General features: G+C 49.7%; 2 protein-coding genes across 2 annotated transcripts in view; both read left to right on the top strand.

Annotated features, from left to right (window-relative positions):
- LOC101674285 (protocadherin gamma-A3) overlaps positions 1–14,345 on the top strand; it is a 174,620-nt gene that overhangs the window by 142,804 nt on the left and 17,471 nt on the right. The gene's annotated exons all lie outside the window — the stretch shown is intronic.
- On the top strand, positions 720–3,940 carry LOC123390762 (protocadherin gamma-C3-like). Its single transcript, XM_045075368.1, is given in 3 exon segments — positions 720–3,610; positions 3,613–3,660; positions 3,663–3,940. Coding segments are annotated over 3 exon segments (2,583 nt in total). The 5' UTR covers positions 720–1,164; the 3' UTR covers positions 3,752–3,940.

Below are 14,345 nucleotides of genomic sequence, written 5' to 3'. Positions count from 1 at the left end.
GCATCTTCTCTTTGCAGCATATGAACACAAGATCTTGGGAAATGGATTGACAGTGTAAAAGGAAGTATATGAGATTATGCCTTATGATTGAGGTTATGTTGGGAAAGATGGGGTAAGGAAATGTCACATTGCTCTCTGGTTCTTAAGAAATGAGAGATGGGGCGCCTGGGAGGCTCAGTGGGTTAAGCCTCTGTGAGCTTCGGCTCAGGTCATGATCTCAGGGTCCTGGGATTGAGCCCCGCATCGGGCTCTCTGCTCAGCAGGAAGCCTGCTTCCTCCCCTCTCTCTCTCTCTCTCTGCCTGTCTCTCTGCCTACTTGTGATCTCTGTCTGTAGGATAAATAAATAGAATCTTTAAAAAAAAAAAAAAAGAAAGAAGAAACGAGAGCTAAAGAACAACACCAGTTTTAAAAGAAACCTGAATTTTAAATTTCATAAAACACAGTTAAACCAGAGTGTGGCTCCTGTTGATTTACTCTACTGAGGAAGAATAAAAAATTGTACATTCTCATTTGGTAAGAGATAAAGCTGAAATTATTCACATTTCCACGGAAATGCTAAATGCCCCCTTACATGTAGAGTCCAGCTGGATAGGATTTACTCAGCCCTCCAACAAACCAGTTTTGTGTTTTTCCAGGCAGTGTTGTATGGTTCTCAGTTTGGTTTGATTCTCCCTTCTTGTGATTACTAAAGACAGTGATTAAAATATACAATAGGCTTTGGTTTGGTTTGAAAACTTGCAGAACAGCCAGCTTCATCGCTGTGCAGTTGGCTTTCCAGGCTAAGGTGGGTTTCCGAGGTACAGATAACTGCCAAGGCGCTTTGGCCCTAAACTCTGGAAAGAAGCCAAAGGAAAGTGAAGTTCCTGTCTGTAGTGTTTGTCCCGCTCAGAGAGCCCGGCGCTAGCGCATTCTTCGTGCAGTTATTGGCTGGGACTCTGCGTGCCGCTGTCGGCCAATGAAGACGCTGGAGATCGGGCCCGGCCCGTCCCCTCTCGGAGCCCCGGGATGAGGCAGAGACTGAACAGCCGGAGAGCAAATCAGCGGCATCCAGAAAGCCATGTCTGACTCCGCGCCCAGCGCTCAAGCGCTAACCCGCTGAAAGTTTCTCAGCGAAATTGCCGGAAAAATCTGGACCCCGCTAAGGAGAACTGCCTTTGAGTGAGATGGTCCCAGAGGCCTGGAGGAGTGGACTGGTAAGCACCGGGAGAGTGGTGGGAGTTTTGTTTCTGCTTGGTGCTTTGCACAAGGCTTCTGCCGTGGTTCGCTATGAGATCCTGGAGGAAAGAGAGAGAGGTTTTGCGGTGGGCAACGTGGTCACGGACCTTGGCTTGGATCTCGGCAGCCTTTCAGCCCGAAGGCTGCGGGTGTTGTCCGGGACTAGCCGAAGGTTCTTTGAGGTGAATCGGGAGTCAGGAGAGATGTTCGTGAATGACCGCCTGGATAGAGAGGAGCTTTGTGGGACACTGCCCTCCTGCACCGTAACTCTGGAGCTGGTAGTGGAAACCCCACTAGAGCTGTTCAGCGCAGAGGTGGTGATCCAGGATATCAACGACAACAATCCCTCTTTCCCTACCCGGGAAATGAAATTGGAGATTAGCGAGGCCGTGGCGCCAGGCACGCGCTTCCCGCTGGAGAGCGCGCACGATCCCGATGTAGGAAGCAACTCTTTACAAACCTATGAGCTGAGCCTTAATGAGTACTTTGCGCTTCGCGTTCAGACGCGGGAGGACAGCACCAAGTACGCGGAGCTGGTGCTGGAGCGCGCCCTTGATTGGGAGCGAGAGCCAAGTCTCCAGTTGGTGCTGACGGCTTTGGATGGAGGAACTCCAGCTCGTTCGGCCACCCTTCCCATTCGCATCACCGTGCTGGACGCGAATGACAATGCACCCACCTTCAATCAGTCTTTGTACCGTGCGCGTGTCCTGGAGGATGCACCCCCTGGCACTCTCGTTGTGCAAGTTCATGCAACTGATCTGGATGAAGGCCCCAATGGTGAAATCATTTACTCTTTTGGCAGCCACAACCGTGCCAGTATGCGAGATCTCTTCTCCTTAGATCCTGTTACTGGGGTGTTGACAATCAAGGGTCGCCTGGACTTCGAAGACACAAAACTCCACGAGATTTACATACAGGCCAAAGACAAAGGTGCCACTCCGGAAGGAGCACATTGCAAAGTTTTGGTAGAGGTTCTGGATGTGAATGACAATGCCCCAGAGATCACAGTCACCTCCGTATACAGCCCAGTCCCTGAGGATGCTCCTCTTGGAACTGTCATTGCTTTGCTCAGCGTGATCGATCTGGATGCTGGGGAGAATGGATTGGTGACTTGTGAGATTCCTCCAGGTCTCCCATTCAGCCTAACTTCTTCCCTCAAGAATTACTTTACTTTGAAAACCAGTGCAGCCCTGGATCGTGAGACTGTCCCAGAATACAACCTCAGCATCACTGCTCAAGACTCGGGAGTCCCTTCCCTCTCAGCTCTTACAGTTGTGCAAGTACAAGTCTCTGATATCAACGACAACCCTCCACAGTCTTCCCAGTCCTCCTATGATGTTTATGTTGAGGAAAATAACATCCCTGGGGTTCCAATACTAAATCTAAGTGTCTGGGACCCAGATGCCCCACAGAATTCTCACCTTTCCTTCTTCCTCTTGGAGCAAGGAGCTGAAACTGGGCTAGTGGGCCGCTATTTCACAATAAATCGTGACAGTGGCATCGTGTCTTCCTTAGTGTCCCTGGATTATGAAGATCGGCGAGAGTTCGAAATAACAGCTCATGTCAGTGATGGGGGCATTCCGGTCCTGACCACCAACATCAGCGTCAATATATTTGTTACTGACCGTAATGACAATGCCCCACAGGTCTTATACCCTCGGCCTGGCAGGAGCTCAGTGGAGATGCTACCCAGAGCTACCGCTCCTGGCCATGTGGTCACACGGGTGGTAGGCTGGGACCCTGATGCAGGGCACAATGCCTGGCTCTCCTACAGCCTTTTGGGGGCCTCCAACCAGAGCCTTTTTGCTGTGGGGCTTCACACAGGTCAAGTCAGCACTTCACGTGCTGTCCAAGACACAGATGTGCCCAGGCAGACTCTTATGGTCTTGATCAAAGACAATGGGGAGCCATCACTGTCTACTACAGCAACCCTGACTGTGTCAGTAACTGAGGATTCTCCTGAAGCCCGGGCTGAGTTCCCCTCTGGCTCTGCCCCTCGGGAGCAGAATAAAAATCTCACCTTTTATCTACTCCTCTCTCTAATCCTGGTTTCTGTGGGGTTCGCAGTCACAGTACTGGGAGTGATTATATTCAAAGTTTACAAGTGGAAGCAGTCCAGGGACCTCTACCGAGCCCCAGTGAGCTCCCTGTACAGAACACCAGGGTCCTCTCTGCATGCAGACGCTGTGCGGGGTGGCCTGATGCCACCGCACCTTTACCATCAGGTGTACCTCACCACCGACTCACGCCGCAGCGACCTGCTGCTGAAGAAAACTGGTGCTGCCAGCCCACTGGCCAGCCGCCAGAACACGCTGCGGAGCTGTGATCCAGTGTTCTATAGGCAAGTGTTGGGCGCAGAGAGCTCCCCTCCTGGACAGGTAAGGGTTAGCATCCCAGAACGATATTAATACTTTTTGATGCCTACACCAGGTTCAGGAAGGAATGGAGTGTTTTTTGAATGATGAGCATGATTTCCTAATGATACATCCATATTTTCACCTTGCCCTGCCTAGATCAAGCATCATGCCTTTGTGAAAGGGATGGCCTGACTAGAGCGTGGTTTGTGAACCCACACAATGTGGATTTGATTGACTCATGTGTGGCCCCAATTCCCACACTCAGCACTCACTTGCCATCACAACTAACCAGTCTTGCTAAGGGGGCATTAAATTATAAGCCAAGATCTCAGCACTCAGAACTTAGCTTGGTGTCATTTGCATTAAGAACAAGCTGCTAGGGCGCCTGGGTGGCTCAGTGGGTTAAGCCGCTGCCTTCAGCTCAGGTCATGATCTCAGGGTCCTGGGATAAAGTCCCGCATCAGGCTCTCTGCTCGGCAGGGAGCCTGCTTCCTCCTCTCTCTCTGCCTGCCTCTCTGCCTACTTGTGATCTCTCTCTGTCAAATAAATAAATAAAATCTTCAAAAAAAAAAAAAAAAGAACAAGCTGCTTGATATCTCTAACCAGTGGCAGATGCTTGGAATATAGCAAATATTCCATTTGTCCATCTTTCATTTGATTGCTGCATCTTCATTAAAACTAATGATGTACTGATAATGTTCCTTTTTTTCTTTAAGATTATTTATTTATTTATTTATTTATTTGACAGAGATCACTAGTAGGCAGAGAGAGGGGGGAAGCAGGCTCCCCGCTGAGCAGAGAGCCTGATGCAGGGTCCTGGGATCATGACCTGAGCCAAAGGCAGATGCTTAACCCTCTGAGCCATCGAGGCACCCCTGATAATGTTCCTTTGCCTACACAGATCCTGGACCTTGTTCTCAGCTGATTTTCTATGAAAGAAAGAAAATTCTAGGCATCCTTCAAGTTTTAATTCAAGTACACTGCTGGAAATAATGTGTATATTACTTACAAAATATTTTAGTGGCATAGTAGTAATGCATGTGTATTATAGAAAATTTAGAAAATAGAGAAAAATATGGAGAAATAATTGTAACTAACATGAATCCCCAAATTTAAAGATGTAGCGACCATAATTATAGAAGTAAAAGTAATCATTTACCTTATAAATAAATCCAGACAATCCAAAAGAACATATGGTACAAATTGAAAGTTCTTTTGTACCCCCAGGGTTATTCCCTTCCAGCATTATTTTTCTTAAGTATGCACACAATGTAAGAGGTAGGGAATTTATAACTTGAGAAAGGTAAAGATTTTATTTATTCAGGCTGGTATACAGGTAACTATGAGGCTTTTGTCTTGTAGTGAAGCCTATACACACTTCCAGTTGTAGGAGAACCACTTATTTTATGATCAATAAAGTATATTAGTATACTAATAAGTATATTATTGTTACTAACCCTTGGATTTGTCAGTTAGACAGATGAGGCTTCACTACTTATCACCTGTGAGTCCTTGGCCAAGATAGTCTCAGAGCCTGGTGTATCCTAAGTGTTAAAAAATTCTGTTATTATTATTATCATATTTATTCTTTACCCACCCCAATCTTTTTTTTTAAGATTTTATTCATTTGAGAGAGAGAGATCACAAGTAGGCAGAGAGGCAGGCAGAGAGAAAGGGGAAAGCAGGCTCCCTGCTGAGCATAGAGCTCTATTCGGGGCTTGATGCAGGGTTCGATCCCAGGACCCTGGGATCATGACCAAGCCAAAGGCAGAGGCTTAACCCACTGAGCCACCCAGTCGCCCCTACCCACCCCCAATCTTAAACACACCTTGGAAATGAGAAAATCTGGAGGCAGCCAAAAATGACATAGTAGAGACATAAATGGAAAGGCGCTAAGGAAAGATGACAGCTGTCAGACTTGGTTGTATACCAGCATTACCTGGGGACCCCTTAAAAATTCTGAAGCCTGAGCCACACCCAAGCCAAATAAAGCACAGTGTTTGGGGGTGAGACACAGGGATCAGTATTTTTTGAAGGTCCCCAAGTGATTTTTTGAAGATCCCAAGTGATTGTAATGTACAGACTAGTTTGAAAACTACTGCTCTAAAATCTATCAGTCTATCAATTAACACATTTATGAAGCCAGGTGTTATTTTGGTGTTCATAGAACCAGACTTACTGGGCCAGGCTGAACTTAGAAAATTCTGTTAGTTCCAGCCTTAAAATATTCTATAGAATAGCTCTATAAACTTGTTGAATTGCTGTGTTGTACACATGAAACTAATGTAACAGTGTGTGTCAAGTATACCCAAATACAGAAATAATTGTGTTTTAAAAATACATATGTATTTGGAATAGCTCTAGAGGAGCAATGTAGGGAAGACAAAAGAGGATGCTTTAGTTATCTAAAGAGAAAATCTTCCTAAACCACTAGCATCTGGCCAGCTGTTCTTAAAAAGTCTAGAGCTGGTCAGTATGGAACTGAGGTATGCAACCTCTTTGAGGGATGACAGAAATATTCTATGATTAGATTGTGGTGATGGTTGTATCCTTTTAACATATGTGAATATACTTAAAAACCATCAAATTGTGGATTTTATTTTTTAAAGATTTTATTTATTTATTTGACAGACAGAGATCACAAGTAGGCAGAGAGGCAGGCAGAGAGAGAGGAGGAAGCAGGCTCCCTGCTGAGCAGAGAGCCTGATGCAGGGCTCGATCCCAGGACCCTGGGATCATGACCTGAGCCAAAGGCAGAGGCTTTAACCCACTGGGCCACCCAGGTGCCCCAAATTGTGGATTTTAAATGAATGAATTGTATAAAATATTCATGGTGGGTTGTTGGTGGTGCCATTCACCTGTGCTAGTGAATCCCACCCCAAACACCTCATAGGTCAGACTGATTGAAACCTTCTGATTGATACCTCCTTTACTCCTATGTGAGGAGGTTTAGCTGTTTTATGGTAAAAGAACACAGAAAGCCAGATCCCTCTGTTTGAGACCAGAATGTAGGTTTTTGGCTTCACCATAGTCAAAAGGATATTCCTGAGGATGACAGGTTTGGTTAAAAATCTGGAGAGGATAAGAAATCGGTGTTTTGCTGGTGGTTTTTGCAGCCTGTGGTGACCTAGGTGAGGATTCAGATGAGTTAAGAAATCTTATGTCCAGATCAGGCTGGATTTGTCTCTCTGTGTTCCGATGTGTCACTAGGATTATAGTTTGCAGGTAACTACAGTGTGGGATGATCTGTGTTTCTGTGTGTGAGAAGTGGTAGCCAGGCTCCCGGGAGGGTCTAGATCAGGGTGGGAGTAAAGTGAATCCAGTCTCCAGCTCCAAGAGGCCCCATGGCACCAAGTGAAAAGCTTGGTCATTTGAAACTGTCTCTCTTGGTAATTAACAAATCAAGCATGCCACGGTGTCAAATAAAGGGGATTTGTAGGCACAGTGCTGTTAGTGGCTGATCTCAGTCATTCAAGGAAACTATTAAATCTGTGAACATTAGCATTCTGCCAGGTAATGAGATCTAGTCCTTAGCGCCTCACAGGCACACTGATTCTTTACTGATTTGGAACCTCTCCCTCTACCTTGCTTCATCTCCTTCTATACTGTCCTTGAAATCAATGAATGGTAATTCTAGCTAGTGTCTGAATAAGAGAGATTCGGTTTCTGCTGCACCTCCTGTTACAACAAAAACGTGCACTGCATAAATTTAATTGGCTACATTAATGTGTAATTCTTTCTGCAAAGAGATGGATATGTTTCTGAATAATCTGCAGAGGGGCAGAGTTTTGAGTCTATGGCCCTGCTTCTAATTAGTTGTTGCTCTAATACATCAGACTGAGGCAGAAACTACCCATTTAGAATATTGGTGGATGACAACACGGGCTTGAACAAAGTGACCAGTCTCAAATGGCTACTTCTCTCTGGGCTGCAGGTTGCTAGGGCTCTGGCTCTCTGTCCCCCACTCCCCGCCTCCCCGCTGAAAAGGGGCGGGGGAAGTTGGTGTGTTGGTAGCGGGGAAAGAACATATATACATGTTGTCTGTCTCTCCTGGAGATAATAAACCTATAGAAAGAAATGCTGTTGAGTGGGAGGAAGGCGAAAAGATAGGTGGTTTTTGTTTTGGGTTTTTTTTTTTTTTCCTCCAGTGCTGCGACGCATTAACCCTGCTGCTATTGGGATGTTCTCGGCTCAGCCTATTGGCTGAGCCCAAGAGCTGCCTTCTGCCAATCGGGTGGCGGAAGGCAGACAAATCTACCCCGCCACCAGCAAAAAAACGGCGCGTAACCCTTGCGGCGCCGGCCCAGCCGCGCTAGAGCTGGCGCCACGAAAGAGAGATAGGTGTCTCCAGCTGCTGTTGCCGTTTGGGGCGGGTCGGCTTCTTCTGCTTCTCAGGACCAGGTAGAGGACTATTGGGAAGCAGCAATGCTCCGCAAGGTGGGAAGCTGGGTAGAAATCTGCTGGGGGGCTACCCTTTTGTTCCTCATTTGCCACCTGGGTTACGTTTGTGGGCAGATCCGCTACCCGGTCCCAGAGGAGTCACAGGAGGGGACTTTTGTAGGGAATGTCGCCCAAGATTTCCTGCTGGATACAGAGAGTCTGTCAGCTCGTAGGCTGCAGGTTGCTGGAGAGGTGAACCAAAGACACTTCCGTGTGGATTTGGACAGCGGAGCCCTGCTCATCAAGAATCCAATTGATCGGGAGGCACTGTGTGGACTCAGTGCCAGCTGCATCGTGCCCCTGGAGTTTGTAACCGAAGGGCCTTTGGAAATGTACCGAGCGGAGGTAGAAATTGTGGATGTGAATGATCACGCCCCCCGATTTCCTCGGCAGCAGCTGGACTTGGAAATTGGGGAGGCAGCTCCTCCAGGACAGCGTTTCCCCTTGGAAAAGGCTCAGGACGCAGATGTGGGAAGCAATTCTATCAGCAGCTATAGACTAAGCTCCAATGAACACTTTGCACTTGATGTCAAGAAGCGCAGCGACGGCAGCCTGGTCCCAGAGCTGCTCCTAGAGAAGCCTTTGGATCGGGAGAAGCAATCAGACTACCGCCTGGTGCTGACTGCTGTGGATGGAGGGAACCCCCCGAGATCTGGCACCGCAGAGCTCCGAGTATCTGTGCTGGACGTGAATGACAACGCCCCAGCCTTCCAGCAATCCAGCTATAGGATTAGCGTGTTGGAGAGTGCCCCAGCCGGCATGCTGCTCATCCAGCTCAATGCCTCTGACCCAGACTTGGGTCCCAGTGGTAACGTCACCTTTTCTTTCAGTGGTCACACCCCTGATCGTGTGAGAAACCTCTTTAGCCTTCACCCAACTACTGGAAAGCTTACCCTTCAGGGGCCCCTAGACTTTGAGAGCGAGAATTACTATGAATTTGATATTCGGGCTCGCGATGGGGGTTCTCCAGCCATGGAGCAACATTGCAGCCTTCGGGTGGATCTCCTAGATGTAAATGACAATGCCCCACACATCACAGTGACCTCGGAGCTTGGGACTCTTCCAGAGAGCGCAGAACCTGGCACTGTAGTGGCACTCATCAGTGTGCAGGACCCTGACTCAGGGTCGAATGGAGATGTGAGCCTCCGTATTCCTGACCACCTGCCATTTGCCCTCAAGTCTGCCTTCAGGAACCAGTTCTCCCTGGTGACTGCTGGGCCCTTGGACCGAGAGGCCAAATCCAGCTATGACATCATGGTCACTGCTTCTGATGCTGGGAATCCTCCTCTGAGTACCCAGAGGACTATTTTCCTCAATATTTCAGATGTGAATGATAACCCACCCTCTTTCTTCCAGAGGTCACATGAGGTGTTTGTTCCTGAGAACAATCGCCCAGGGGACCTGCTTTGTTCCCTTGCAGCCTCTGATCCAGACTCTGGCTTGAATGCACTTATCTCCTACTCTCTCCTGGAGCCCAGAAATCGAGATGTTTCAGCTTCTTCCTTTATTTCTCTGAATCCCCAGACAGGAGCTGTTCATGCTACTCGATCCTTTGATTATGAGCAAACACAGACATTGCAGTTTGAGGTGCAGGCCCGGGATCGGGGCAACCCACCTCTCAGCAGCACTGTGACAGTTCGTCTGTTTGTGCTGGACCTCAATGACAATGCCCCAGCTGTGCTCCGCCCTAGGGCGCGGCCTGGTTCCTTGTGTCCTCAAGCACTGCCTCCATCAGTTGGTGCTGGCCACCTAGTCACAAAGGTGACTGCTGTGGACTTGGATTCAGGTTACAATGCTTGGGTTTCCTATCAGCTCCTGGAGGCCCCAGACCCCAGCCTGTTTGCAGTCTCTCGCTATGCTGGGGAGGTACGGACGGCAGTTCCCATCCCAGCTGATCTCCCACCACAGAAGCTGGTCATTGTGGTAAAGGATAGTGGTAGCCCTCCACTGTCTACCTCTGTCACTTTACTAGTGTCTTTGGAGGAAGATACTCATCCAGTTGTCCCTGATCTTCGAGAATCTTCAGCTCCAAGGGAAGGAGAATCCCGCCTGACCCTCTATTTGGCTGTATCGCTAGTGGCAATTTGCTTTGTGTCCTTTGGCTCATTCGTGGCACTGCTCTCAAAGTGTCTGCGTGGGGCTGCCTGTGGAGTGACCTGCTTTCCTGCTGGCACCTGTGCCTGTCTCACCCGATCTCGAAGGAGGGAGGGGCTTCCTCCTTCCAATGGGATCCTGCGTATCCAGCTAGGGTCAGATGATCCTATCAAGTTTGTTGATGTGGGCGGCCACTCTCATGGCTGTACACCTTTGGCTTCTGCACCCACTCGGAGTGATAGCTTCATGATGGTGAAGTCACCCAGTGCACCCATGGCAGGGGAGCCTGTTCGCCCAAGCTGCCCACCCTCTGATCTTCTGTATGGGCTAGAGGTGAGACCTTTGCAGGCTCAGCCAATGCTTGAGGTTATGCTGATGCAGGCATATGGCTGGGTCACATCCCATTGACTGTTGGTCTCTCTGCAAGAGCCCATAGTGCATGGTAACTATGTGGTAGATGGTGTGCTTTAGAAGTGTTTTGTGAATAATGGATGAGTACTTGGGGTGGGTTATGCCCTTATCTGAGGGTAAGAAATGAAGGTAATGGTCAAGAGTCAGGGTTTTGTAGAAGCCTGCTGTCAGAATATGGGAGCATAGAAGACTCTGCTGCACAAGGGTCTACCTTACCCTTGCTTTCTCTTCTTGATTGGGGAGGCCAGATTCTGGACTACCTTAACTCTAGGCTACCATTTATTTCCCAGTGAATTGAGGGGGCTAATATATTTGCCCCATGGTATGGGGTACTCCCTAACCCACCATAGAGAGAATTCTCTGCTTGAGAACTGAAGGGTCAGGGAGGCATCAAAGTGGACGCAGAGATCTTTCAGTCCAAATCTTCAGGAATCCCGGTCAGGAGCCCATTGAGGTTTGAGCTGGATGCAGGAGAATGGGGGCAGGGGAGCATCATTTATTTGGCGGGAAGAGCAGTGTTAGTGAAATCACTTAATGTCAGAAAACTGGTTTACAGCTGAGGAACTCAGAGACAGCCACTCTGGGAGTCTTTAAGTAGAGTTCTGAATTGGTGAAGCCATAAATCCTAGAAACCATGCCTAGTTTCTAGTTTCTAGTCACTCTCCTGGGGGATGTGGATCAGTCGCAGGAACGTTCCCCCTACCACAAGCTGTTGTGCTCATTCCACAGCTCAAGTCAGGGATCTCAGAAAAGCAGAGCCCTAGAACCATCAGCTGACATTGAGATTCCTCAAAGCATTGATGGCTACTCAGAGCAAGGCTTTACAGGATCCTAACAGAGAACTTTTCTCTCACCTTAGCAGCCTTTGGCAGGATAGGGGAGGAGGGGTTCACAGGGGCTTTGCCTCCCCTGAAAGGACACAATTTTGTTGGTTGAAGAAAAGTAGTGGGAGCTTCTAAAGTCCTGAGGGAAGTTGCTGGGATAGAACCCTGAGAAGTTTTGTACCACTTTGTCTTCCCCGTTGAGCACCATCTGAGCTGTCAAACTTTGCTGCCAAGGGGGCTGAATCAACCTGCAGCCTGAAATGAGTGGGTAGGTAGGAGGCTTCATTGACACAGATTTGCCTGTTCCTAAGGTTTCCAGGACTGAGGAGACTTCATAATTGGTTGAGAGCAGACAGACTTTTTGGCCAATCAGACTCAGAGCAGAGGTGGGGGATCTGCTCTTCCTGCCCACCTCTCCTCCCCCTGTTCCCCAGCTCCACTCAGATTCAGTTCCCATCCCCCCTCCACCCACCCCCGCCATTTGGTGACTAAGAAGAACTGCTGCAGGCAGACAGACCTCGGAGCAGTTTTTAAGAGGCTGGAAGGAGACAGAAGAGATTTCAGCTGCTACATTGCAAGACCTGGGTCTACCTTGGAGACAGGACAGCACAGAGTCAGTGTCCAGGAAGGGCCTTCTGGGTCATGGGGCCCGAGACACCCCCACAGCTCGCTGGGAAATGGCAGGTGCTCTGCATGTTGTCCTTGTGCTGCTGGGGCTGGGCATCTGGGCAGCTTCGGTACTCAGTGGTGGAGGAGTCAGAGCCGGGGACGCTGGTGGGGAATGTTGCTCAGGATCTTGGCTTAAAGGTGACAGATCTGTTGAGCCGCCGACTACGGTTGGGGTCTGAGGAGAATGGCCACTATTTTTCCCTGAGCTTGATGAGTGGTGCTCTGGCAGTGAATAAGAAGATTGACCGAGAGAGCCTGTGTGGAGCCAGTACGAGCTGCCTGCTGCCCGTGCAGGTGGTGACTGAACATCCCTTGGAATTAATGCGCGTAGAGGTAGAGATCCTGGATCTCAATGACAACTCTCCTAGCTTTGCCACTTCAGAGCGGGAGATACGCATCTCAGAATCAGCTGCACTTGGGGCACGATTCCCACTGGATAGTGCCCAGGATCCGGATGTGGGCACCAACACTGTGAGCTTCTACACTCTAAGCCCCAGCAGCCACTTCTCTCTGAAGGTGAAGACCCTAAAAGATGGGAAGCTATTCCCAGAGCTGGTGCTGGAGCAGCAGCTGGACCGTGAAGCCCAGGCGAGACATCAGCTCGTGCTCACTGCTGTGGACGGGGGTGTCCCAGCCCGCTCAGGGACCACCCTTATCTCTGTCACTGTGCTGGACGTCAATGATAATGCCCCCACCTTCCAGTCCTCAGTTCTTCGCGTGGGGCTCCCTGAGAATGCACCTGTGGGTACACTGCTGCTTCGCCTCAATGCCACTGACCCAGACGAGGGCACCAATGGCCAACTAGACTATTCTTTCGGGGACCATACATCTGATGTAGTGCGTAATCTTTTTGGCCTAGACCCTAGCAGTGGAGCAATCCATGTGTTGGGTCCCATAGACTTTGAGGAGTCGAGTTTCTATGAAATTCATGCGAGAGCCCGTGACCAGGGACAGCCAGCCATGGAAGGCCACTGTATGATTCAAGTGGATGTGGGAGATGCCAATGACAATGCCCCAGAGGTACTCCTGGCCTCTTTGGTCAACCCTATCCTGGAGAGCACACCAGTGGGCACAGTAGTGGGCTTGTTCAATGTGCGGGACCGAGACTCAGGTAGAAATGGTGAAGTGAGCCTTGATATCTCCCCAGACCTGCCATTTCAGATTAAGCCTTCTGAGAACCACTACTCACTGCTGACCAGCCAGCCTTTGGACCGGGAGACCATATCCCACTATACCATTGAGCTTTTGGCCAGTGATGCAGGCTCACCTCCCCTGCACGCCCATCTCACCATCAGGCTCAACATTTCAGATGTTAACGACAATGCCCCCTACTTTACTCAGCAGCTCTATACCGCTTACATCCCAGAAAATCGGCCTCCAGGTTCCCTTCTCTGCATTGTGGCTGCTTTGGATCCAGATACTGGGGATAATGCTCACCTCACCTACTCCATCGTAGGGAATCAGATTCAGGGAGCCCCAGCTTCCTCCTTCGTATATGTCAACCCTGAGGACGGGCGAGTCTTTGCCCAGCGCACCTTTGATTATGAATTGCTGCAAATGCTGCAGATCATGGTGGGGGTTCGAGACTCTGGCTCTCCCCCATTGCATTCTAACACATCTCTGCATGTATTTGTCCTGGACCAGAATGATAATGCGCCGACTGTGCTGCACCCAAGGCCCGGGTGGGAACTCTCAGTCCCCCAACGCCTCCCTCGTTCTGCTCCTCCTGGCTCCTTGGTCACCAAAGTGACAGCTGTGGATGCTGATGCAGGCCACAATGCGTGGCTTTCCTATTCGCTGTTGCCACAGTCCACGGCTCCGGGACTGTTCCTGGTGTCTTCACATACTGGCGAGGTGCGCACAGCCCGGGCCTTACGGGAGGATGACTCTGACACCCAGCAGGTTGTGGTCCTAGTGAGGGACAACGGTGACCCTTCACTCTCCTCTACAGCTACGGTGCTGCTGGTTCTGGAGGATGAGGATCCCGAGGAGATGCCCAAGTCCAGTGATTTCCTCTCAAACCCTCCTGAGCATGCAGACCTTACCCTTTACCTCATTGTGGCTCTTGGAGCCATCAGTCTCTTATCCTTAGTCACCTTCACCTTCCTGTCAGTTAAGTGCCTTTGGGGGCACAGAGATGCAGATGGGGGTGGGAGCCAGTGCTGCAGGCGCCAGGACTCCCCCTCTCGGGACTTCTATAAGCAGTCTAGTCCCAACCTGCAGGTGAGCTCAGACGGCACACTCAAGTACATGGAGGTGACGCTGCGGCCTTCGGACTCGCAGAGCCACTGCTACAGGACGTGCTTCTCACCAGCCTCGGATGGCAGTGACTTC

This window comes from Mustela putorius, unplaced genomic scaffold (assembly GCF_011764305.1).
Source record: "Mustela putorius furo isolate JIRA1106 unplaced genomic scaffold, ASM1176430v1.1 tig00000145_pilon_pilon_pilon, whole genome shotgun sequence".
Taxonomy (NCBI): domain Eukaryota; kingdom Metazoa; phylum Chordata; class Mammalia; order Carnivora; family Mustelidae; genus Mustela; species Mustela putorius.
The sequence above is the reverse complement of the archived record's forward strand: the minus strand, read 5'-3'. Positions and strand labels throughout refer to the sequence as shown.